The sequence below is a fragment of the Notechis scutatus genome, chromosome 6 (genome assembly GCF_049901735.1).
Source record: "Notechis scutatus isolate UNSWTSFEM ecotype Mainland chromosome 6, rNotScu1.2, whole genome shotgun sequence".
In the NCBI taxonomy this organism is placed as follows: Eukaryota; Metazoa; Chordata; class Lepidosauria; order Squamata; family Elapidae; genus Notechis; species Notechis scutatus.
The window spans coordinates 27,780,646-27,808,432 of record NC_142014.1 but is presented as its reverse complement, the minus strand read 5'-3'; the positions used below and the strand labels follow the sequence as shown (position 1 = coordinate 27,808,432).

The following is a 27,787-nucleotide window of genomic DNA, read 5'->3' as shown; positions in this document are numbered from 1 at the left end:
CTTCTACCTGGTATCTCCCATTGCTGGCGTATGTTCAGTTCATCATCAATGGTCACACCTAATGTCCTTTGATGCAGTCTTTCCAAGGCACAACTGTCTCGCCATGCAACTGCATCCTACATTTTTTTCCTCCCTAAATGTAAGATTGTACATTCCTCTCTTCTGAAGATAACTTGTTCCTCTCAAACCAGTCTTCCCACAAATTCAGGTTAGATTACGATCTCATTTTGTCATCTTGGGTGTTACGTTAACTAGATAGTCACCCACATCCATTTTTGTATCATCGGAGTGCTTGATCTCGAGAAAAATTCCAGTGGCACCTCCTAAGCAACTTCTCTTGGACTTGATGCTGAATCCTCAATGCTGGTTATCTGACTGAGGTTAGCCAGGCATTTGTGGACCTGTCCTACTGTAGGTGTGCAAATAAGAATGTTGCATGTCATCTCAATCTTTCTGAAACCAAGATCAATTAACAGCCACGGGTTACTTTTTACCTTATTAAAGGAGGAAATACAGTTTGTTTCACATGGTCTCTTTTTGACAAAGCCATGCTTGATTTTAGAAATTGTCCTTAAGATGCTTAGCAAATACCTTGTTTTAGTATTTACAGTTACGTTTTTTTCAGCTTATCAATCAATAATTCTTGAGATCCTCTTTTTTCCCTCCCTTTCTTGAAAAGGAACATATCGTTGACTCAGCAAGTTCCCACAGGTTTTCTTCAGTATTTGAGGGAGTATTTCATTAGGGCCTAATGACTTTCAAATTAGCTTAGAATATCCTTGCATCAGTTCACTTTCACCCATCTTCCTCCTGTTTGGTGCTTGTTCCCATTTTACTGTTCCGAGCAACATTTCCTTTTTGATGGCAACACAGAGGTAAAAATTGAGGGTTCTCTGTTTTCTTTTGATTTTCTCTCTATTTATCATCCAGGTCATGGATGTCCCAAAAGTGCTTTTTTTGTTTTCAAGGGGCAACTGAACTTTCTTGTTTTTTCTTTGAAGACGTTTTGCTTCTCATCGAAGAAGATTCTTCAGCTCTGAAGATGCTTCTTGGATGAGAAGCAAAAAGTCTTCAAAGAAAAATAAGAAAGTCCAGTTGCCTCTTGGGGAAAAAAGCATTTTGGGACTCTATTTGTCTTCTACTTTCCTGTCTTGCTGCTGTTGACTTATTTCAAGAACACTTTGTCACCAAATTTTGCCTCATTAGCTTTAGTTCATTTTCCACCTTTGATCTTAATCCTATGTTTCCTTTCATTTCCCCAAAGTTTATTTCTTTAGTCTTCTCACCTTTGCAAGCACTTTGAACACTTTGTCTTCATTAAATGTCTCCTGCTTTCTTCCTCATTACTGTTTTTTGAAATTGTACTATCTTTAATTTCAAGAAGTCAGAACCAGCTACAATACCATTGCCTTCAAGGTTTTCTCACAATGGATATTATCATCTTTCTTTATTAAAATTGGTGTTTCTAAAACCTACAGTTTTCATTTGACTTTATTTTAACCTTGTTGTTGTTAAAACAGCAAATAATGTGTGGTGATTTGCATTCAGCGTTCCCACTTCTTAGATGTATAGTTAAGCGGCAAATCCAAGGCAGCAGATTGCTTTAGTGCCTTACCTGAAGCTTTTGATAGAGAAAAGTTTCACCAATTCAAGTGAAAAAAATCTATTTTGTTTTGCAGAATTTAGCCTTCTAAGGAGGCCTCGGTAACCTCCTATCGCAACCACTTCATGGTTTCGTGGGAAGCTTCAGTAATTTACTTGATCTACTTCTGACTGATTTGGTTATCTGTAGCAAACTCCTACTAAGAGGTTCCTCCTGGTAATTAGCCTGTTTAACTTAATCCAGATGCTTTCTCTACTGGAAGCACTATGAGTTCAGTGAGCCTTACCGTAGGTAGATTCATTCCAGCTTCACAATACCTCAGGGTTTCCATGTTTTTGTAATCCTTATTAGATTTAATCCTTGCTACTGGGCCTCATGACATTCAGCCTGTTTGATATTCATACTTCGTGCATTGGTGAGAACTTCTAATGGGGAAAATTTCTCTCTTCTTTATACCTTTCCTTATTTCTTTTGTAAAACTAGCAATGTCCAAAATAACGCACTTTGCTGTGTAATCAATCCATTACCTGCCAATTTGTAACTTGCCAGTTGTTTTTATGATGTTCACCCTGTGTTTTCAAGTCCTCCAGACCCACTTTTGTGCAAAGCTATTGTACGAAGATGTATTTTCCCTCCTTAGTGAAATTAATTCTCTGCCAAACAGCCTGTCTTCCCTGAACTTTCTTCCATTGTTGGAAAACCTAAACCTCTCTTGGTTGATCCAACATTGCAACCAGACATTCGCTTGTTGAGTTTTCCTCCTACCGGCTTTGTCTCCAGCAGGAAATATTGACGAGAACATCACCTCGGCTTCAGGATCGTCATCCTTCTTCCCACAGCCACAAAGTCCCTCTTCCTAGGTTGGATGTCATGCCATTCGACATCCATTCGTGCCCATGTGGATGTATAGGAGCTGGCTGTGGTCCATTGAGCCTTGTGTCACATCTTGAATTTTCACCTACAAGACAGCAGGCATGTCAAGATGACAAATGGGTGCTTTTGTGTCCTTCCAGAAGGAGCCCTCAACAAACACAAGCTTTTCTTCTTGGCAATGGATCCCTTTCCTCTTGGATGAGCTGACAGTGCTTCATTGTTGGGTGTCTTTTATATTTCACTCATGTTTGTGGGGAAGCTATGAGTTGGAACTGACTGCCAAGTTCTAAAGAAATAGAAATAATCTGGGTTGCTGTTTGGGTTCCGACGGTGATGTGTGACCAACTGCTTTCGTCCCCATCCTTTGCTTTGGTGAAATTGTAAACTTCACATTGCTCTCCTGATCGTGATGAGCAATGACATCCACGTGACAAATCTTCCCTTGAACAAATGAGATGTAGGCATGAGACGCCACCCTCCATTTCACCGCCCTCTGCTTCCAAACTGACGTTTTACACAAACGGTGCCTCCTTTTCCATTGGGAGAATGGCCAACATGGCACATCTGTTGCAGGGGATTGCCAGGACTTCATAACTGGTGATGTCTCTCTGTACATCGGAGGAAGTAGCGATGGTGGCCGATCCAAATACGTTTGTTAGTTCAATTTCAATTCAGAATAGAGCTGGAAGGGGCCTTGGAGGTCTTCTAGTCCAACTCAAGCAGGAGGCCCTATACCAGTGGTAGCTAACCTTTTTGGGCTCCTGTGGCAAAAATTTGCACGCGCCAGCACACACACACACTTGCATGCCAGCACCCAGAATGCAATGTGCCTGCCCCCTCCCCACGCCCCTGTGCATGTGGGTGCAACCCCCTTACCTGCGCTGCGCCTCACAGTTGATTTTTCGGCTGGTTTGAGGCCTTTTTCGGCCTTGCAGAGGCTTTTTTCAAGCCTCTGGGAGGCTGGAAAAGGTCTCAAACCAGCCCCCCAAAAATCAGCTGTGAGGCACGCACATGCGCAATGAGGTAAGTTTGCCTGCGGCTTGCGTGCCAGCTCAAATGGCTCTGCGTGCCACTTATGGCACACATGCCACAGGTTTGCCATCATGGCCCTATAGCATTTCAAACAAATAGGAGTCCAGTCTCTTCATACATACATACATACATATTTATTTTTACAAACATTCCATCTTTTCTTTAAACAGTGTGTCAACTGGGTACAGATATCTTGTGCCATATTATTTATGGTTAATACAGTTTCCTTACCATAGCAACAATAATTGCATTACATTCTTTTTCTAAACTACTAAATAATAAATAATTTCATCCAGTCTCTTCTTAAAAACCTCCAGTGATAAAGCACCCAGAACTTCTGAATGGAAGCCCGTTCCACTGGTTAATTGTTCTCACTATTAGTAAGTTTCTCCTTAATTCCAGGTTGCTTCTCTCCTTGATTATTTTAAGTGCATATACACTAGCCTGAGTTGGCCGTACAAAGTCCAGTTTCTCAGCTGCTCATAGTTAACTCCTGCTTCCTCTCCCCCCAAATATAGCAGGAACATGCATCAGCTTATGAGCTGCTGAAGTCTTAATTCCTTTGCACCTTATAGAGACTTCTTCCCAAACTACACCAGAAATATTTAAAAGAATCTCCAGAGCATGACTTCCCGTTAACTTCTCTGCTGTTTGAAATTATTATTATTTAACAAGGGGAAATGTTTCCATCCCCACCAATGCAGGGCAGCGGGACTTATTTCTTCCACTATCACACCCTCATTCTGTTCAATTTCACAGTTACCACATTTCCAATAATTTCTGCTCTCTTTCCAGAATGCACCAGCAATCTGCAAACCTGTGCATTCTGGATGTTAACACTTGTCAAATATACGTAATTCCAGTGGCACAAGTAATGCCCTTCACCTGTGAAATTAAAGGATAAGTTTGTAGGCTTTTATCCTACATCGAAATAAAACTCAAAGTAGGGGGGAAAACATTTCTGCCAAACATTTCAACTTAAAAACAAAACCAAACACAATCAAACTGATTATTCAAATAAATACCCTAATACGTCGTGACCCAATGCTCCCTCTCTTATGATTGATTCATCTCTTTTGGCTCTCTTTTCTTTTTAGGTTTTAAAAAGGAATAAGGCTGTTGACTTTTGGAAGTAACAGTTCACAAAGACTACAATTTTAAGTCCACTCCCTGGACCTTCCAAAGTGTGAGTGAAACCGAGGGAGTTTTGCTTCTCTCCGATCCCAATTGATTCCTTATTTTTAATGTATTTGGCAGGCAAACGTTAGGCACCCTGGAAATGGACAGTTTTTATAAAATGCATAAGGTTGGCCCCTTAAAAATGACAGTACCTTGCTGGTTGGTTTTAGAGTGCAAAGTACAATTATTGTAAGAGATACAGTCAAATCATAGGGTTTTTTTTATACTGTTCTGTTGTCTTTTATTCTGTATTTTCTTTTCTGCTCTGGAGATTAATCAATGCCTGGATAAAGTCAAATAGAATCCTGTTGATTTTCTCAAACTTTTGTGATTTTGCTAGATGTGTGAATTGTTTTGACCTCTTCTTCCTTTTTTATGACTTTTTTTTCCCTCCAAGAGAGTGGTAATTGCATAATTCATTGTGCGACATTCTTGTTCATAGTTTCATTTTCCGTACGAGCCATTCTTCCTGGCATATAATTTGCATTCTTTACATCTCTAGAACTATCATATGCTTATAGCTAGATCAAGCAGGGCACCATGTACCTTTTGAATGGATCAGTTTTATTTGCAGACAAATGTACGCTGCCTAGGAATAGGGTAGCTCTATAATCAATAAATAGGCCATCAGTGGTTGGTTTTCCCATCAGGACTGTAATTTGAAGTTTGTTCACATGGGGTAAGTCTGAGATAATAATGCTGAGAATGAGTGATACAGGTAGTCCTTGACTTACAACACTTCATTTAGTGACTATTCAAAGTTACTATTCAAAGTTACAACGGCACTGGAAAAAAGGGACTTATGACTGTTTTTCACCCTTAACGATTATCGCAGCATCTCCCTGGTCACGTTGTCAAAATTCCAGTGCTTGGCGACTGACTCGTGATGATTCCAGCGTCCTGGGATCACACAATCCTCTTTTTACGACCTTCTGCCAAGCAAAATCAATGAGGAAAACCAGATTCGCCTGAATAGAATAGAATAGAACAGAACAGAACAGAATAGAATTCTTTATTGGCCAAGTGTGATTGGACACACAAGGAATTTGTCTTGGTGCAAATGCTCTCAGTGTACATAAAAGATACATTCATCAAGAGTCAAGAATCATCAGGTACAACGCTTAATAATAGTCATAGGGCAATCAAATCATACTAGGAAACAGTCAGTATAAATCATTAGGATACAAGCAACAAAGTTACAGTCATACAGTCACAAGTGGGAGGGGATGGGCGATAAGGAGTGATGAGAAGATTATTAGTAATAGTAGTGCAGACTTTGTAAATAGTTGGACAGTGTTGAGGGAATTATTTGTTTAGCAGAGTGATGGCATTCGGGGGAAAACTGTCCTTGTGTCTAGTTGTTCCGGTGTGCAGTGAGTGCTCTATAGCGTCGTTTTGAGGGAAGGAGTTGAAACTGTTTATGTCCAGGATGTGAGGGGTTTGTACATATTTTCACAGTCCTCTTTCTTTTAAACCCGTGTTACAACTAAACAACTGCAGTGATTTACTTAACAACTGTGGCAAGAAAGGTCGTAAAATAGGGCAAAATTCACTTAATTGTCTCAGCAACAGATATTTTGGGCTCATTTGTGGTTGTAAGTTGAGGACTACCTGTTGTTTTTTAAGAAAAATTGTTGATCATTGTGGCAACAGGATACGATTGTGGATTGAGGATTACTTTTACATTGATAACTGGGTAGAGGCGTGATTGATTGCTGGCAAGTTTAAACAATTACTTAGATCCCATATATGAATGGATAGAAATCTCCAATAATAAGCGACCCTTTATTTTCAGGGTCTTTTATTACACAGGAAATGTTTTTCTAGCATTAAGCTCTTCTTGAAAAATACAGATAACAGCATAAGTTTAGTGTTGAGATTTTATGTTATAAAACAGTGTCAGTTTGGAATGTATTCCTAGTACATTAACTCAGGCGATATTACTGAAAATCATATTACTTTGTGGCTTCTCTCAGACTGTAATGCTGCTTTGCTAAATGCATAGTTTTGTTTAATGTTTAGTTTGTTAGTCATAATAAAGTAGCTCTTGGCTATTTTATTGCTTGCACTTTACTCATGCAGATTCAGAAAGGTTAGTATCACATTTAACTTACAAGCTTTTAGCGTCTCAGTTTGCCCTTGCTGAAGTGAGCAGGTGTATAAAATTATTGAATATTAACTGCTCAGAGAAGGATAGGGAATAGCGTTGGTTTTGTAACAAGGACTTTATTTTTATATCCTTCCACTTCAAGAACACTGAATTAGGGTTGTTGTTTTTTGCTGTGCTTCTCAAAATAAAACAGACTATCTTCATTCTGTGTATTAAAAAAATCCTTCCCTCCAAATTCTTCCAGGAGTATATTGGAGACTTTATATTAACTTTATTTTTGTCATGAGGGTTTATAGCTTCATTATACAAACAGCTATGCCAATTTCTTATTACTAACGTTCTTTGCAGAGAAATGCCCCATTGGGGATATGGTGGCATCCTTCCATTGTTTCCTGTGAGCCCAAGTATTTTACCTCATAGTTTTAAATATTTGCTAGGTTTGTTTTCCTTTATTATTATTATTTTTCTTCTGTGGCATTTTGATCACCCAGAGAGAATTCTTTTTATTTATTTGTCATGAGCTTGTGACTAAATCAAACCAATACTTAAATTATTAGATGAGAGATTCAGAACCACAAAGTTTTTCTACGAACATTTAAGAAACCGAAATAGGGAATAAACAAATCTGACTTCTGAGGGAAAAAAATACAGGTCTTGGGGTTTACAATTTACACAGGTTCTATAATGTGATTTTTAAAGCGATGCTTGACCAATACAGCTAGGACCTATCCAAACTATTTCTGTAAACGTGTTAGAAACTCAGTAAATCTTTTCTATCCAGAAAGGAAAATGGGGCTCCTCATGAAAGATTGCACATATAGGTAGTCCTTGACTTACAACGGCTTGTTTAGTGACTGTTCAAAGTTACAACAAAGTGACTCATGACCGTTTTTACACTTCTGGCCATTGCGTTGTAGCAACCAGTTGGCAACTGGTTCATATATATGATGGCCGCAGTGTCCTGGGATTGTGTGATCACCTTTTCTGATCTCCTGACAAGCAAAGCTAATGGTGAAACTAGATTCACTTAACAACCGTGCCTTAACAACTGCAGTGATTCACTTAATGACGGTGACAAGAAAGGTGGTAAAATGGAGGCAAAACACATTTAACAACTGGCTTGCTTAGCAGTGGAAATGTTGGGTTCGGTTGGGGTTGTAAGTCGAGGTGTATCACAGTTAACCAGATTAATTTTACTGTAAAATATACCTCTTGACAGTAAGATCTGTAGACCAGTGGTAAAATCGACTGATGAAAGTTCTGGGTTGTCCATCATCAAATATTATGAAGAAGGGACTAGACAGCCAGCTCTTTTTTTTTTTTTGAAACAAATTTTATTAGTTTTTAAAGACAAACAAAACATAAACCTTGTAGATATTAAACCTCTTTCCCTTGTAAATTTTTACAAGGCAGATAATACATTATTTTATACAGTGTGATTTTAATATATCCCATTTCTACTTAAATATCTTTTAACACTCTCATTTCTTCTCTTTAAATTTAGTCATCCTATTCATATTTCCCTCTGTCTTGTTTACAATTATTCTCCTCCGCTTTCCTCCAAGGTTTTATTAAATCTCACATAAACATACACACACAAAACACATAAAATAAAACTTCTTTCTCAAAAAAGTAGCTTGGCCCCGGATTACCTCTCTTTGTATGGACTTCAATTAAATTCATATTCATCTTATATGCCATTACCTATCTTGATTACCATTCTGTGTCTTCTTTATAACTTCTCCCCGCTTTCCACTCTTCTTAATTCTATTTTATTATCTTAATTTAAATCATTATATTTCTATCCTTTGTCCATTCTTTTCCAATTGTCTATTTATCTCATTCCCCATAATAAAATAAAAAAATTTCTCCTGAAATCACAAATCAAAGTATGATGCCTTTCCATCACACCTCTAAATTAACATTTAAGGTAACACCAAGTTCCCTATCTGATTCTGCTTAGTACATACTACTTACAAAAAGAAAATAGTAAATCCATAACATAATTAAATATATAATTAAACATTAAATCTCATAACATTCCAATTATCTATTTCAAAAAACAAATATTACAATAATATATTCATACTAACATCCACACAATAGTCAATTAAAATCTATATTTAAACTAAGTATTTTAAACCTTCCTTTTAATATTTTATTAAATCTTAAATTCTACCATTATTAAACCTTTAATATTTTAGTCTTTACTCAAGTCTTATAAAATTATAATTTTCTATTTCTAATACAAATACTACAATACTATCTTATGTACCTTGCAGAATCCTTTTAAAACAAAATTATATTACCCTTTATCCCTGAAAAACAATTTCTTTTTCGCATCTTGTTTCATACCCTTGTGGCCTTTTCCCCCTTCTTCCTCCCTGTCTTATCCCATCTGGTCTTTTTACCCCCTTAACTTCCCCTCTCTGTTGTATTTCTCTTTCCTTTTGCTTTCTAGCCTTGTATTGATTTTGCATCTTATTTTTCACTTTCTTAGATATTTTTTTAAGTCTTATATCCTTTTTCCCCCCTCTCTTTCTCCTTCCTTTCTTAATCAACTCTGTGGGTTCGTTAAAGATGTCTTCTTCTTTCTCTTCTTCTTCTTCTTCTTCTTCTTCTCTTCTTCTTCTTCTTCTCTTCTTCTTCTTCTTCTTTCTTCTTCTTCTTCTTCTTCTTCTCTTCTTCTTCTTCTTCTTCTTCTTCTTCTTCTTCTTTCTTCTTCTTCTTCTTCTTCTTCTTCTTCTTCTTCTTCTTCTTCTTCTTCTTCTTCCATCAGTTGTTGTATTTGCTGATAAGTAGCAAGCGCCATTTCTAAAAAGCAAAAATTTCTCCCACATCGTCTTTCTTTATTTTGCCATATTCCTCTCTCAGTTCATCAGCAGATAAAGTCATTGTAAATCCTCTTCTTCTTCTTAAAACAGCCAAAGATATTTCCAAGCTTAAAACAAGTCCCAAAGTCATCAAACAATCCAAACAAAGCACAAAGTTCTTCCCTTCTTCCTGGGTTAATATCAGTTGCAAAGGGAGCAAAAAAAGCCAATCTGTATTTTAAATTCTTATTACAGTAACTTCCAATCTCCAAAATCTTCCAGGCATCTCCTTCAACAAAATCTTAATATAAATTTTCCTTTTGTCCTCTCCCTTCCCATTTATAACAAGAAGCTTTAAATTTTTACCTTTTGTAAAATAGTAAGATTTTCAGTATTCCTTTGTTAATTCCATGTGGAAGGAGAGTAAACTTTCACTTTAAACACTTTCACTCGCCGCTTACAAATCTCTTCTGGAAACAAAGTATCTTTCAAAAAAAAAAAAAAAACCAAATCTTAGATTTCAGGGTATTAAATGTATCTTCTACCCAGTTCAGCCAAAAAAACTTTCGCTTCAAACTTTCTCCTTCTTCCTCCAGCACGATCTTGTCCGGCTGCTGGCTTCTTTGTGGCGGCCATTGCTGACCGCCGCTGGACCGACTTGAGAAAAGGAGGTTATACCGGGTGGGGAAGGGGTCTGCGAACACCCCAACCCCCTGTCTGGATCCTCCCTGTCTTCGGTTGCCTCTACGGGGCAACCTTATCCTCCAGACCCGTCTGGGTCGGAGGAACCAAGAACGGCTAGCGCGGCGGGGATTGCAGAGATCGCGAAACCCCGCCGCCTCCGAAGCCTTGCGAAACCGGAAGTCTAGACAGCCAGCTCTTAAGAATGGGTTAACTGGTTTTCTTGCACACTACGAAATATTAAACTAGATTACCAGTGTGGTATCTTCCAATTCCACAATTCTATGAACCTGTGACTTTTGGAAATGGATGCAACTTGTTCACCATCAGCAATCATATACTTCTGCATTCAAAATATGGAATTATGAGGTTGGAAGGGACCTTGGAGATCTTCTAATCCATCCCCCTGCTCAAGCAGGAGACCCTGTACCATTTCAGACAAATGGCTGTCCAATCTCTTTTTAAAGACCTCCAGGGATGGAGCACCCACAACTTCTGAAGTTCCACTGGTTAATTGTTCTCACTGTTAAGGAAATTTCTCCTCTAGGTTGCTTCTCTCCTTGACTAGTTTCCATCCATCGCTTCTTGTCCTGCCTTCAGGTGCTTTGGATAATAGGTTGATCCCCCCCTCCCTCTTCTTTGGGGCAGCCCCTCAAATAGTGGAGCACCTCTATCCTGTCAGTGTGAATGGGGAAGCGTGACATGAGTTGCCTATCCTCAGTTTTGGATTGTGTGACCAGGAAAAGAGAGAGAAGCTTAGAACATGCCATCATTTTAAACCACTTCCAAACTCAGTTGCAGAATTATCTCAACTTAGATCCCAGCTTGATCTGGCCCATAATTCCAATTTTTTTTTCTTTTGGGTTAGAAAATGTAATGAAGAGTGCCCTTTTGTTATATGAATTGGACCTCCACAATCTTATCTCATATGGCTGAGATGATTTTGGAAGTTATGGAGACCCTAGTGGGTTAGAAAACATAACAAAGAATGCCCTTCGCCTGCATGAGTTGGACTTCTTATCTCATGTGGTTGAGAGGGTTTTGGAAGCTGTGGGGTCCTTGGTGCTCTCCGAGCTTGGTTGTTTTGTTGCAGACATTGCAAGAAATGTCTGCAAGAAAACCACCAAGCTCAGAGAGCCCCAAGGACTCCACAGTTCAACCTTCAGCTGCTACTCTTCCGTTCTACAGATAGTCCTTGATTAAAAACAGTTCACTTAGTGACCAAAGTTACAATGGCACCGAAAAAAAGTAACCGATGACCATTTTCCACACTTATGACCATTGTATCATCCCTGTGGTCACATGATTTGCATTCGAATGCTTGACAACTGACTCATAAATTCGATGCGGAAACCAGATTCACTTCACAACCGTGTTACTAATTTAACAACTTCAGTGATTCACTTAACAAATGTGTCGAAGTAGTAAAAGGAGGCCAAACTCACTTTAATAAATTTCGTGCTTAACAGCATAAATTTTGGGCTCAGTTCTGGTCGTAAGTTGAGCACTAACCGTTTTAATATTCTCTTCTATTGGCATTTGGGAAGTAGAAATGAAATATATCTAATTTTTTTTCAAATGTTAATTGATTTTTTTATTGATTATATTTCTTAGTGCTTAATAAACATTGTGTTGTCTGGGTATTTAATTTGCTTAACATCTGATTATATTCTTAATCTCCACACCTTTTTTCTAACCACTGGTAAAATAGATTCCATGTTTGAAAGTATTCTTTCTGCTTAATTTTGAATATCAATCTATCCATTTCTGCACAGTCTAGTATCTTTTTAATTATCTCTTCATCTCGGGGTGTTTCTTCATTTTTCCAATATTGTGCGAATATAATCCTTACTGCTGTTAAAACATGTAATATTAAATACATACTTTTCTTATCTAATTTTTCTGATATTATACCTAATAAAATAGTTCAGGTTTAAAATCTATGTGGTTCCTTATCATCTTTTCTAGCCATCTTTGCCCAAACTTTTTTTGTTTTAGCACAAGTCCACCACATATGATAAAATGTGCCCGTCTTTTGATTACATTTCTCAATATATCTAGTATTTTGATTCTTCTTGTCCTTATTCCTAGATTGGAAAGTATAAAATAAAATATGGGGGTGGGGGGGTGAAGGAAACCAGTCTATTCATAACTGTCTTTAGTTAGGGGGGCACAAGGAGACATTGTTCAAAATTTGTTAGTAGATTTACTCAGGGTAAATCCCTGATTGGGTAGCTATCATATTTCTTTGGTCACAAGAGATGCTCAGCGCTTTGATTGCCTATTTTTGGGTCTTATCTGGGACGTATATTCTGACTTTTTTTTTTTTTTTTTTTTGCACTGCTTATACCAAATGCTTTTGCCCTGTTTCATCAAGAGCCAAGCTTCGTAAGAGATTATCCTGAGAAAAGGGATTTCTGCTTATTTCTTGAAATAAATATTGAAATCAGATGGAACAGAAAGGCGGGAGCACAGTGATACAATGATGGTGCATTTTTACTCAGATATAAATCCAATAATCTACAATAATCTGACACTACAATAACCCAAATCAGATAAAGGCAGTCCTCGACTTACAGCAGTTTATTTAGCGATTGTGTGAAGTTACAATGGAATCGAAGAAAGTGACTTATGACCATTTTTCACTCCTATGACTGTTGCCGCATTCCCCTGGGCACATGATCGAAATTAACTTGCTTGACTCAACTGACTCATATTTATGACTGTCGCAGTGTCCCGGGGTCATGTGACCACCTGTGATGACCCGGGACGTGGCACAAAAGCAAAAAAGACAAAGTCCCTTTAATACCTCCAACTTGGCCCCCAATGTCCAGTTATCGGCTGGAGAAAAAGAACAGTCCCAAGAACAGTCTTTAAAGGGAAGAAATTCAGTCCGAATCCAAAGTACATCTAAATTATAAATAAAAACCAACACAAACCACGTTGCAGCAATTAATGAGACAGGGCAGGATAAGGAATTGCAGACTTCCAAAAGATAACGAAACACACACAGTTGGGAGGATGCCAGAACCCAGATAAGACTTGACAAACAAAGATAATGCACGCTTTGCTTCCAGCAAGGTGCTGTGCGCAAACACCCTTTATATCCTGTTTTCCCAGCTGCAGCTAATGAAGGAGATCAGGGCCTTTTTCTCCCCCATAACCCATGTTGCTCCCTTATCCGTTCCTCCCAGCATGCCTAGTTAGATGAAGAGGGGGTGGCCCTGGGTCTTCCTCTGAATGCCCAGCCAGACTATGTCCTTCCCCAGCTTCTTCCAGAGTCACTGGAGCCACACTCCCACTCCCTGTCAGCTGCTCGATCTCTCGGAATCAGATTCCAACGGACATGACACCATCTTCTGTGACCAGCAAAATCAATTGGAAAGTCAGATTCACTTAACAGCTGTGTGACTAACTTAACAACTGCAGTGATTTGCTTAGCAATGTTGGCAAGAAAGGTGGCGAAATGGGGCAAAATTCACCTAAACGTCTCGCTCAGCCACAGAAAATGCTGGACTCAACTGTGGTCATAAGTCGAGGGTTTCCTGTACTTCATTCCCAGTTTATATATAAAAAAAGTTGAGCATTAATGTAGAAATGTGGTTGGGTACGTCTGTGCTGGTAGGAGCACCACAGTTGCAACTCTATACAGATAGTCCCTGACTTAAAACCACAATTGAGCCCAAATGGAAATGTTTGTTAAGTGAGTTTTGCCCCGTTTTATGACTCTTTTCACCCCAGTTGTTAATCATGGCAGGTGTGAAGTTAAGTCACCATGTTGTTAAGTGAATCTTCCCCATGGACTTTGCTTGTCAGAAGGTCGCAAAAGGGGACCACATGACCCCGGGGACACTGCAACTGTCACAAATATGAATCGGTTGCCAAGCGACTGAATTGTGATCACATGACCTGCAAGGGTCATAAGTGCGAAAATGATCATAAATCCCTTTTTCCAATGCCGTTGCAACTTTGAACAGTTGCTAAACGAACTGTGGTAAGTCGAGGACTACCTGTGCATACATCCCCATCATACATCCCCTAAATTCAGAAGGACTTCGATATTTATTGCAATCGTCGTCTTTTTTTTTTTTTGGTGCATTTTTAAAAACAAAATACAGTGTTTTAGCTTTTTGAAAAGGAAGGATCTTTCTTTCCCCCCCCCTCCTAAAGATGACTTCTAATGTTTGTATATATGTATTTCTTAATTTTCCCACAGATATGCACTTATTTGGCCATTATCCAGCTCATGATGATTTCTATCTAGTTGTGTGCAATTCCTGCAATCAGGTTATCAAGCCACAGGTTTTCCAGTCTCACTGCGGTAAGTGGTATGTTTTGTTCGTGGATTACGGCTCGGTTGACTTCAATTTAATGTGCCTCCCTTGGTCAGAATTCTGAATAGAAGTGGGGGAATGACAAAATAGGTGAAATTGCTCCAGCGGCTGAATCAGAGGAGGAGCAGGAGGAGGTGTGGGAGTCAGGGTCAGCATCAGAGCAACCTGGGAGTTCCAAGAGGGAAGAGGGAATGGAGCTGTCAGAGAGCGAGAGAGAGACAGGCAATGCCTGGGCTGTCTGTCAGCCTTCAGAAGGAGAGTCAGCAGCCCCCAGGTTTGGAGGTGGCTGATGAGGAAGAGGAGGAACAGCTGGGTCCAGTACTGATGTGCAGAAAGCAGAGGAAAGGAATTGAATTGGCATCCTTCAGTCTCGAGACTATGGTATCGTGCTATGAAACTGGTAACTGCCACTTCCCATATTGTTTCAATGCTGTATGCAAAGCTGGAGTGTCTCCAGAGCATGAGGCCTGGGTAATTTAATATGGAGGATAAACTGTTACCCAAGCAGCAGATCCCCCCCTCTCCATTTCACTGAAATAATCTAATGGAACGGCAGAGCCGATTCGATTAGTTCCAGCTGCGTCGCAGAAGTTTACCAGAACGTGATTGTACACAGTCACGGACTGCTTCTGGGACTCCGGCTCCGGATTTTGCCTCAAGAATGACTCTTGAAGCCTTTTCCAATAATAGATATAGCCACAAGGCAGTGGAGGTTTGAAACCAGAGTTTCCCTTCTCCTAGAAGATGGTTCTACCGTTTTATCTGCCGTTGGGGCATAAAGCTCTCTTTCACCTTCAAAAAAAAAAAAAGGGGAGGGGGAGCGGAGAGGAGAGCAGTGGAAATCTATGGGCTGGTCCTTCGGAAGGAAGAGCCACCACTGTTGTGGTTAGCCGGCAGCAGGTGCGGATGGCTGAGGAGAGTGAGGACTCAGATGAGGGGCCAGGACCGTAAGGGAGATTGTGGGGGCTGGCAGCAGCTATGAGGAGGTTCCCGAGGAGCCTGTGCCAAGTGTGTGTGCACGCAGGATTGCTCGTAGGAAGGAGCAGTTACGACAGCACGGGTGACTTGGGAGTAAGACTGCAAGGTAATGGCCCCTGCTTCAAGAAGATAAAAGCCAGCTGTGAAACAAACATACTTTGCAGAAGGCAAAGACGTTTTGAAACTTCAGCCTCGTGGACATTCCAGTATCCCAAGTTTGTATTTGAAGATTCTTGTTTTGTAAATTATTTCTTGTCTGTTATCTTTTGGCAAGTCTCGCTCAGTTTGGCAAGCAGCTAATTATTTTGTAAAAACATTACAAGGTTTCTGTTCTTTTTGAATTGTGTTTGATTTGTTGGAAAAGGCCATGGGTCAGAACAAGCACTGCTAGCAAAGCCCCACCCTAGCTCTGGGAATAAAAGGCAAGGGGCAGAGATGGATAGATGTGGCAGACAACTATTCATCTTCTGGCCTGATGGACTTGTTAGCCTGTGAGAGAAACTTTTTACCGGGGCTGCTGGCGCTCCTAATATAGGAACCTTTTGAGTTCACGGCAGAGGGTTTGTCCTGTTTGGGGAGCTGGGTTAAAACAGTGATCGATTCGGGGGGGACGGTATGGCAGAAGATGTCCCTCTTGTGTACAGGTAGTCCTCGATTCACAACAGTTCATTTATTGACCATTCGAAGTTAACAATGGCATTGAAAATACATTTTTTGCACTTATGACCTTTCCAGCATCCCTCATGGTCGCGTGATCGAAATTCAGACGCTTGGCAACTGGTTCATACTTATGACCGTTGCAGCATCCTACGGTGATGGTCCCCCTGTTGTGACCTTTTGACAAGCGGGAAGCCAGATTAGCTTAACAACCGTGTGACTAACTTTACCATCTGCAGGGATTCACTTCGCAACCGTGGCAAAAAAGGTTGTAAAATGGGGCAAAACTCGCTTAAGAAATGTCTCACTTAGCAACATACATTTTGGGCTCAGTTGTGGTCGAAAAGTCGAGGACCGCCTGTATTTGGAGTGTCAGCCCAAGAAACTTGGTTGCTGGAGGTGGGGAATTTAAATTCTCATGGTCCTTGTTCGTCCATCGCTCCAGCAGGGAGAGAAATCTGTTACGACAGGTATGGAACTCCAAATACAAAGTAATGGAAGTGAAACGTAGATACAGGTAAAAAAGATTTTGTTATCCTATTGAGCTCAGCGTCTCACCTGTGAGGAGACAAAATGACGTACGACCGCAATTGAACCCAACGTTTATGTTGCTTAAGGAGAAATTTGTTAAGTGAATTTTACCCCATTTGTTAAGCGAATCCCTGCAGCTCTTAAATTAGTAACACGGAGGTTCAGTGAATCAGGCTTCCCCATTGACTTTGCTCTTCAGGATGTCGCAAAAGGGGGGATCATGTGACCCCTGAGACACTGCGACCATCATAAATATGAGTCATCTGTCAAATGTCCAAATGTAAATCACATGACCGTAGGGATGCTGCAACGGTCATGTGAAAAATAGTTATACGTCCCTTTTTTCAGTGCCGTTGTAACTTTGAATGGTCACTTAATGAACTGTTGTAAGTTGAGGACTACCTCTGCAGCTTGTCCTCCCCTTACAACCATTTGTTTAAAGTCACAACAGCCCCGGAGATAGTGATGTATAATTCTTTTTCGCACAGCCGTTGAATCCTCCCCGAGGTCCCATGATCAAAAATCTGACCACGTGGCAACTGTATTTATGACCGTTCGCAGGGTCATGTGATCACTTCCTGCTCCTCAACGGAGAAGCCAAGTTTCACATAACAGCAGTGTTAGTGATATAACAACTGCAATGATCCATTTAACAAATGTGGCAGGATTATGGACTGTGCTGAAATGAGTAAATAGACATTTGAAATTAGAGAACAAGAAGATAAACAATTTTATATGATATGGGATTTGTTTTATCAATGGTTGAAGAAAAAGACATGGTAATGTAATAGACTAGGCAATTCTGTGATAGAAATTTAATAGACTGATATAAAACATAATATAGATAGATAAAACCATTGGTTGAAAGTATAACATGAATTTTAAGATAAAATTTGGAATATCTCATATAAAATGATGGAATAAATAGTTTAATCATGGATGATTAATAACTGATAAATATATAAGCATATGTTAGTTTGACAATGTGAAAATTGATATAAACTGTGAGTAATGACTACAAAAGGATAGCACAAAAGATTTGTAACCAACTGACTTACTATATGTATATAAAATGGAAGATGGTTTTCTGGTTTTACGTTTTGTATGTGTATGTTTGTTTTTTAAAAAATAACTCTTTTAAAAGAAAAAAACAAATGTGGCAGGAAAAGTCGTAAAATGGGGCAAAACTCGCTTAACAGCGTCTTGTGCTTTGGCAAGGGAAATGTTGGGTTCCATTGCGGTTGTAAGTGGAGGACTATGTGTAGAATGAAGGAGAGATGAAAGTTTTCTTTCTGTTTGAGAGACGCGTGGAGCCCCTATCTCAGTGGTGGCTAACCCTTTTCAGCTCACGGGCTGATAATTGCGCGTGCGCGTGCTTGCGTGCCAGAACCCAGAAGTCAATGCGTGCTGGCCCCCCTGCGCATGTGCATGCGATTCCCCCTTGCGCGCTGCATCTCTGCATGAACGTGAGACACCCTGGTGTGCACTGCGTGTCTGCGCATGCACGCGTGTCTCCTGTACACCTTGCCCCCACCTCCTGCGCATGTGCACCAGATACCCATCAATCAGTTGTTGGGTGGAGGCGCGCATGTGCAGTGAGGCTCTTCTGGGCGACCTCTCGCATGCCAGGGGAAATGGCTCTGTGTGCCACTTCCGGTACGCATGCCATAGATTCGCCATCATGGCCCTATCTGGTTCTTAAAGGATCTCTTCCATTTTCTAGCTATATTCAAGGGTGTCATATGGTGATGTATAGTTCGGATGCAGCCCATTTGGGGTGCTTAGATGTGGCCCACAGGGCCGCCTGGGAAACAGCAAATGACCAGCCCGCAATGCCTCTGCCAGTGAAATCAGAGCTCGGGGGGGACACACGCATCCCTCCCAGGTTACGTTTTCCGCCGCGACGGCCTCCAGCAGCCAGTGAAAACATTTTGACCGTCACGGCCGAAAACGAGCTCAGGAGCCCGTTTTCGCTGGCAGAGCGCTCGGACCACCACAGGTGCCCCCAACACAAGTGATGCCAAGCTAGCCACGGCCACTCTGGCCACGCCCGCCCTGGCCCCCGAGGCCAAACACAACCCTGATGTGGCCCGCAATGAAATCAAGTTTGTCACCCTTGCCGTACGCTAAGCAAATTTAAAAGGCTATTTTTTGCTTCCCAGCAGCCTTGAGAGCCAGAATGAGAAGCAAACTTTTACCTGGTTTGGTGCCATGATTCAGATCATGGCTTGAGATCAGAGGAGCCCAACAAAATTGTGACAGCCCATTAAAACTAGCCAACCTTTGTCAGGCCTTGCTGCCATTAATCAACCTAGGAACAATTTCCTGTTGACTGCAATCATACTCAAACTAATCAATGTTGGTTTCTTGGGTCAGGCATGCCCGTTCCTTATATTGCTGTCTTTCATGGTTTTAATATGGTTTAATAGTCTGGATTAATTTCTCATTGAATGGGGCATGTCTGTCTTCAGAATTGGCCTCAGTGCAGACCATAATGGGACCCCTGATTTACTAAGAGGTGGTTTCAGTGAGTTTCCTCAAACAAGGTGCGTGTAAAGTTTGGGAGGACATGCTCAAGTATCTTCATGCCTTTTGCTTTTGATACACAGGACAAGTAGATTTCCCAGGACTGTGGGAATCTGCTGTTTCCACATCCTCACAGTCCGCTCCCTTTTAGTCCTGCAGACTTTATTTGAAGCCATAATATTTTGCGTAGTTATTTTGGAGCATTTCTGGTGAGCGAGAGAATATAGAATTGGAAAGGAAATCTTGTTAATTGTTAATGATCAAAACGGCCTTCAGTCCCTTTGTTTTCAATTTATATTTAGACAGCTTGACAGAACAGCTTGGTTAATTCGTGTTGTCTGTTGCAAAGTAATTTATTTAAATATTAAAGATTGTACTGTTGGATTTACATTTCTTTTTTTTAATCCATTGCATGCATGTATATATTTTTTGTAATGGACATATAGTTGCACTATTTACTGTATCTTACAACATTTGAAATGTCTTCCATAATTTTCAAGTCTCTGTGTTGGAGCTGTAGCTACTTCCTGACGTTATTTTTGCTGCAAAACATTTATTTTTAAAAAATACACCCGGGAAAGAATTTTGTGATTCTGAAGTAGGATTGACAGCTTAAATATGTGGACACTGTTTCTGTCTCTGTTTTCTCTCTGTTTGTCTAGTTGTAAATTAACACATCATATATAACTCCTTGTTTTTATTATGGTGTTGTCTGAGTAATGACTAATGAATATTGCTGCTTAATGATTTTTAATTAGGCTAACTATTGTATGGCTAAATCAAAGAGGAATATGTAAGGACTTTAGTAGAGTGCTTAATTCACAGTTTTCTTTGTCTTAGGACCTTTATTGTAAAAAAAGTCAGTGCATTATTACAGCCCTAAGAAAGATTTGAATAATTGGGTTTTTTAAAGGAAGTGGAAAGGAAGTGGAAGGGCGAAAGGTATATATATTTGAGGTATCTTGATGTTTCAAATAAATTTATTTCATCTAATGTTCTCAGTGTTGTGGATAGTAATGATAACAATAATTGTACAAATACAAATAGATCTTGACAAACGTTTGATGGTGCTGAAATATTTGTCAAAAAAGAATAATGGCAAACCGTGCAAACTCGCAGGTAAGCGAGATTTAGTTTCAGGTGCCGTGATCCAGGCAAAAATTCTGCGGAAAGTTGTAGCTTGGCTCGATAGCGCTGGCTTGATTTACCAATCCATTGCTTAACAAGCAGCTGTCTCGCTTAGGCACAGGCATTTCGAGCTCCGCAGTGGTCGTAAGTGGAGGACTACCTGGTGCTGTTACAGACACGAAAGTCCCTTCTGTGTGAACATTTTGCGGTGGCAAAAGCAGCCCACGCTTCGTCTTGGGTACCGTCCTCGGTTGCCCTGACAACAAGGCTGAGTTTTGAGAGGAAGGAGCCTTCGCTTGTCCTGGAAGTAATCTCTTTTTTAAAAGCTGGCAGATCTGCTTGTCTCTTTGCTTGGGAGAAAGCTACAGGAGCACTTGGAATCTGAGAGGGATCCTCCTGAGATCCTACTTTCCTCGCTATCCGCTCCCCAACAGCAACGGACAATATAGAAAATGCTAAAGCATCCATAAGGGATATACAGGTAGTCCTCACCTTATGACCACAATTGAGGTCCCAAATTTATCTTGCTAAGTAAAAAAAAATTGTTAAATGAGTTATGCCCCAATTTACAACTTGTCCTGCCACCTTTGTTAAGTGAGTCGCCGCAGTTAAGCTAAACATACGGTTGTTAAGTAAATCTGGATTCCCCATGGATTTTGCTTGTCAGAAGGTCACCAAAGGGTGACCCCATCATAAATGTGAGTCAGGAGGTGGGACTAGAACTCTCTATCTCCTGGAGATTGGGCCAATGACACGGCTAAGGCGGGACCAGTACTCTCCGTCTCCTGGAGATTGGGCCAAGGTCTTTGATAAGGCGGGATTAGAACTCTCTGTCTCCTGGAGATTGGGCCAAGGCAGGACTAGAACTCTCCGTCTCCTGGAGATTGGGCCAAGGTCATGGCTAAGGCAGGACTAGAACTCTCCGTCTCCTGGAGATTGGGCCAATGACACGGCTAAGGCAGGACTAGAACTTTCCGTCTCCTGATGATTGGACTAAGGTCACCCAACCAGCTTTCCTGGCTGAGGTGGGACTAGAATTCCCACTCTATGCTTTCTAGCCTTTTACCTTAACCACTAGACCAGCTGGCTCTCATCTGGCAACCAGTTACTACAATAAACCCAGTAGGTGCCTGACATTTTCATTGTTCAATCAGTTGCATGTAATTACATTTAAATTATATCAGATAAAATACAGTTTTTCTTTTTACCCTGGTCCAATTTATGGAGTGTACTTTCAATGCAGTCCTTCAAGATCAAGGAATACCTTGTGTTTGAAAACCGTGGTCTCCGTCTAGAGGTGAATCCTTGCCTTGGGATTCATACCAGAACTCAAGATTAACAGAGTTCGAAGGGATCTTGTAGGTCATCTAGTCCAAGCCCTCCCCCCCCAAGGTGTGTCACAGTGGTGTGTCTCCAACAGAACCCGAGGCCGTCCCTGTGAAAAAGGGGACCTGATGGAAATGCCCCACAAAAATACATTTCCTGAAAGCATCTGCTGTAGTTTTCATGTTTTGCCAGGCTTGGGAAAAAAAAATGTATGTCTTGGTTTTCTTAATCCAGAGATTAGTTTTCAAAGTTTTCACAGATTGTGAGAACTGATTTTTCCTGACTGATGCATGTTCTTTATTTATATTTTATGATAAGATTTCCAATACAGCAGTTTAAAAGTTCACTTTTTAAACCTGACCACTTTTCATAATTTTCAAGAATTTTAACCTACTTACTTGCTAAGTTATATCCAGTAGGGGGAGCCTCTATATTAAAAATTGTGTTTCCTCAATTCGCTTTTTCAGCAATTAAAAGTTCTTTTTCTGAAATGAAGTATTCTCTCTCCTTCCTTCCTTCCTTCCTTCCTTCCTTCCTTCCTTCCTTCCTTCCTTCCTTCCTTCCTTCCTTCCTTCCTTCCTTCCTTCCTTCCTTCCTTCCTTCCTTCCTTCCTTCCTTTCTCTAGGGCATAATTCTTACAATCCTACTTGGAAGCTTATCCTACAGATTAATCAAGAGTTTTCCTAATAAATACCTCAGTGCAGGATCCAAATCTGAATTAGCATTAATTGTCCTTCTCTGTTTACAAACTCAATTTGAAAGAGTAATAAAAGCAAACAGATTAAGTAAAGGCTGAAAAATTTCAGATTTTTGGAATCTTGTCTATTTACGATAAAGATGAGTATGCGTGCATGTATGTTCACACACACACACACACACACACACACACACACACCCCTTATTTCCATCCGTCCACTTGAAATAAACAATTCAAAGACTTTTTGGAAAATAGAGGAGTTGGCTCTATGTAAATTTTTGTTTTCCTCAACTAAGTGCAGAAAACACCAAAGACCACAGTTCAACCCTCAGCTATATATACTCTCTTCTATTGATAATATTTTTTTTCTTGCCTCCAGTGACATAGATGAACTTGAGTGCCTTTTACATCACTGGAGATTACTGGCAGCCCTCGACTTACAACATTTCATTTAGTGACCGTTCAAAGTTACAACGGCACTGAAAAAACTGACTTATGACCATTTTTCACACTTATGACCATTGCAGCATCCCCACAGTCACGTGATCACAATTAAAACACTTGGCAATTGACTCATATTTATGACGGTCGCAGTGTCCCGGAGTCATGCAATCCCCTTTTGCGACCTTCTGACAAGCAAAGTCAACAGGGAAGCCAGATTCACTTAACAACCGTGTGACTAACTTAACTGCAGTGATTCACTTAGCAATGGAGGAAAGAGAGGTCATAAAAGAAGGCAAAATTCACTTGACAAATGTCTCGTTTAGCAACAGAAATGTTGCGCTCAATTGAGGTCGTAAGTCGAGGACTATCTGTCGTAAATGGTAGCACTCACCAGAGATTAGCTGCTCTTAAAAAATAAAGCTAAAGAAGGTTGGATGTGTTTATTGTAAGGATGGGAGACCACCAGGAAATGCCAATCGCCATAGGATATTTTATTTAATCCTTAAATGGGTGGCTGCAGAAATTCTGTTCCTTTAGTGGCTGTCATGGAATAGACTGCTCTAGATCAGAAGAAGGGTTTTATTTGAGCCCCAAGGTTTATTGTCGGCTGTGAGAAATTGTGTCCATATGTTCTGGCCAAGATTTCCGAGACTATAATTATGCACATGCTTATTTTAAAAACAAGTCTTGTTTTATTGCAACACTGGGAATTGTTTTCATTCCCAGCCAGTAAAGAATCTCAAACAGTCCCTCAAGATAAGCATCCACCTTTCTTTCCTGTGAAGTGCTGCCAATAACAGAAGTGTCAAATGAACTAGAAAAAAAAACCAGCCAAAGTACAAAGAGCTTCAAGAATGAGTCTGAACCGAACTAACGACTTTGCTTCCTGCAAAGGTTTCATCATCTTTGCCTGTCCTTTATACCTTATGGGAGGGGCAATCACCTCCCAGCCTTACTCCCGAGTCGCCCTTTTGTTTCAACTGCTCTCACCTTCTAGCAGCTCTGTGCATACATGCACTGGGAACAGGCTTCCCTTGGTCCTCTGCCTCGTTCCTTCCAGACTCTGGAAGCTCGGAAGGCAGCACCCCACTCCCAGATGATCCTGGCCCCATCTCTGCATTGAATGCAGGACCCTCGTCCGAGTCCTCCCCAGACTCCCAGACTGGTCCCCGTTCTTCCCCACTGTCCGATTCTGCTGCCGTCTGTACAGGCTGCTGGCAAACCATAGTTAGCATTCCTTGTTTAGCAACTCTGCAGGTAGTCCTTGATTTTCTACCGCAATTGGGACAGAATTTCCATCGCTAAGCAAGGCAGTTGTTAAATGAGTCATGCAGGCCTTAATATTTTAAGATAGTTATGCATTTTTTTTATGCAGCACATGAGGTAGAAGGTATTCAGGAATACAGATAACAGCCTGTATACAACAGTTTAGTGACCATTTGAAGGAAAATAATTTGTGGGAAAATAAGATTTATAGCTATGGTTAATTCAGCCTCCCGATTTTTTTTTTAAACACTGCAAAATCTACAGTATTTATTGGTTAGGAACAAAATCTAGTCAAATACAGGTAGTCCTCAACTTACAACAGTTCGTTTAGTGGGCTGTTCAACGTAACTGAAAAAAAGGGGTGTTACGACCGTTGTTCACACTTACCGACGTTGCAGCATCCCCCCCATGTCATGTGATCAAAATCCAGTCATTTAGCAACCAACTCATAATTTATGATGATCGCTGTGATCCCCTTTGACGACCTTCTGTTCATGTAAAAACTGCTGCTAACTCAATGATTGCAGCAGTTCACTTAACTGTGGGGCAAGAAAAGTTCATATAATGGGGGCAAAACTCACTTAACAATGGTCTCGCTTAGCAACAGAAACTTGGGGGTTCAATTGTGGTCTAAGCAGTTAAAAAAAAACTGAAGTCATCCCTAGAACCTACAGGAGCAGAATTAATGAAGTTACTTAACGTGCTACCTTATATTTTCTAAATGAGGGGCACTCCAAAATGACGTTTCCAAAATCCAGGCGGTCTTCGACTTATGACAGTTCATTTAGTGACCGTTCAAATTTAACAACAGCAGTGGAAAAAAGCGACTTATGACCGTTTTTGACACTTAACAACCGCTGAATTATCCCTGTGGTCAGGTGATCAAAATCCAGATGCTTGGCAGCTGACTCATATTTATGACGGTTGCAGTGCGCCCTGAGGGGACCATATATGAACCCCTTTTGCGACCTGTCAGTGGGGAAGCTGGATTCACTTAATGAGGCATGTTACTACCGGTCATTTAGCAACTTGCAGCCATTCACTTAACAACCGTGGCGAGAACAGTGGGGCCAAAACTCACTTAACAAATGTTTCCCTTGGCGACGGAAATGTTGGGCCTCCATTGTGGTCCTAAGTCAAGGACTGCCTGCGATAGCAGTAATGTAATTGTTGTAGCGTTGTTATCCTCTCCTTCTGCTACTTTTCTATTCTAGAATAGGATCCAGTCCAATTTCCCAAAGGCAAAAAAATAAAATAAATCATCCCGTTGCTTAAATCTGTCCGGAGTGTTGTCGTGGTATGGTGGAGCTGACAGGGTGTGTAACCGGGTGTGTTGTTTTGTGTAGCCCGAGCAGTTCGGGGCCCCGAGTGCAAATCCCCTGATGCAGGAGCAGAAACCACTTGGCTTCCAAGCCTTTTGCCATGTAAATTGTATTGCTGTCATTCGTGAGTCATTTTGTGTTCTCACCGTTCGAGTTGTTTACAGCCCAGCTAGGACTTGAGTTAATTTGGCAAGCCGAGCGCGTCCATGTAAGTTGTTTCGTTTTTGTTTTCCATTCTAACTGTGAATACTATTCCGTGCAATTGCTCCCCTTCCTTAGCAGACATTAAGGACTTTTTAATCGTTATTATTTTGGAGGCTAACTCGTGGTGTTGTTGCAAAACCCTCCCCCCCAGGAAAGTCATTTCAAGTGTCGCAGGGAGTTTGCGACTTTCGCCAATGGCTTTAAGAGAAGATCCTGTGTTTGTGAGTCTGGCATTTGGTTTCCTTTGACAGTTTTTACACCAAGTAGCACCAACCGAACTCCTGCGTTGCCATTTTTCTTGTTGTTTACATTATTGTAAAGTGACACTCTGAAACAGTTCCTTGTTTGATAACACTGGAAATCATTGTCCAGACCTGCAAACTTTACAAACGTTTGTTTGATTGTTTCTTCCTTTAAACTCTCGCATTGGCGTTGTTGTTCGTAGATGTTCTTGTTTTCACTTAAAATCCGAATTGAGCAGGGTACAGAGTGTGCTAAGGTTTGTCACAGAGAAAGTGAAAGTACTCAAAATGTTTACAACCCTTGGCTCCATAGCAAACTGCCCTTTAACCATACGTTGCCCAGGTACTTCAATTCTTGGTTGGTTTGGCGATGTTTGGTTGTTAAAATCTTATACAATATGCCTGGCCTTTGCTTTGCTTGAACTGGGGAGCATTTTAAACTGGGTTATGTGTCTCGTATCAACTACCACGATTAGTAACCTCTACATTATTTTGTGACGGGTAGAAAGGAATGCTTGCATAGCAGCTAAAAATATTTTCACAGCCTCTGCGAAAAGACAAAATTGATTGCTTCTGCACTTAATAAAAAACTTGAGGAGAAGCTAATCGGTCAGTCTGAGAGAAATGTCATTTTCTAGTAAGTACAATATTCCAAAACTCTTTTTGGGGGGCCAAGATTCAGTCTTGTGTTTCTTCAATTCAATCAACTTTATACGGACAAAACAGGAAAGATTTGGTTTTATGACCCATTCCTTTATACAATGGAAACCTAGCCCTTTCTTGCAAATTATTTTAGATCTTTTCACCAAGAATGTAAAAAAATGTAGAAATGCCTCCTTCCATTCAGCACAGAGTTAATTTAACAACTGCTCCCAATTCTAAAGGAGGACTATTTCAACCTGTATATCTAATTTTTGCTACATAGATTGTACATTTTATGAATTGTTGGATTCTCTAGTAGGGCAAAAAAATAATCTACGATAATCTAAAAGGCTATATTTTATTTATTTTCTTATCCATGATACTTTTACACTTTTAAATACTAATTCAGAATCTTGTGGCTGTCCAAAAGAAGTTTACTTTTTTGCTTGATGTATTTGTACTGTCATTTTAAGGCCTGAAATTGATAACCATGTTATCGTGCAATAACGATTTTGCAATTTTTTTTCCAGTCAGCCAATTTCTGTACATTGTAATATAATTAAAACAGTGAAAGGCAAAGATTAATAGTAATTTGGTGCTTTGAAATGTATCTTGGTTGTTCCTTTCCATTGCAGTATATTTTAGATGGTTATATCTGATACATAAAGATACAGGTAGTCCTTGACTTATGACCTAAATTGAGCCCAACGTTTCTGTGGCTAAGTGAGATAGTTGTTAAGTGAGTTTTGCCCCATTTTATTACCTTTCTTGCCACAGATGTTAAGTGAATCACTACAGTTGTCAAATTAGTAACATGGTTGTTAAGAGAATCTGGCTTCCCCATTGACTTTGCTTGTCAGAAGGTCACACAAGTGGATGACCTCTGCACACTGTCACCGTCATAAGTACATGCCAGTTTCCAAGCATCTCAATTTTTGATCATGTGACCACAGGGATGCTGCAATGGTTGTAAGCGTGAAAAACAGTCATAAGTCACTTTCTTCAGTGCCGTTGTAACTTTAAACAGCCACTAAATGAATTGGTGTAAGTCGAGGACTACCTGCAAGACACTAAGTTATAAACAATTTTTACAAACAGAAATGAAAAAGCATCAGTTGCCAATAATGTAAATCATCAGGATTTTAGCATTAAATGAGGCACATCCAGTTGAAACAAAACAAGAAATATAAAATATTTGT

At 40.3% G+C, this 27,787-nt stretch overlaps 1 protein-coding gene across 8 annotated transcripts in view; it reads left to right on the top strand.

The window, feature by feature from the left end:
* The window catches only part of ATXN7L1 (ataxin 7 like 1), a 74,399-nt gene that overhangs the window by 19,743 nt on the left and 26,869 nt on the right, over window positions 1–27,787 (top strand). For 4 of the 8 annotated variants that reach the window (XM_026677195.2, XM_026677197.2, XM_087967790.1 and 1 more), the window contains exon 3: window positions 14,508–14,612. The exons of 1 other annotated variant lie outside the window; for it this stretch is intronic. In XM_026677195.2, coding sequence (XP_026532980.2) covers window positions 14,508–14,612 — 105 coding nt within the window. Of the gene's footprint in view, window positions 1–14,507; window positions 14,613–25,462; window positions 25,709–27,787 lie in introns of those variants that run through there. 3 more of the 8 variants (XM_087967793.1, XM_026677196.2, XM_087967792.1) reach the window with 3 other exon arrangements.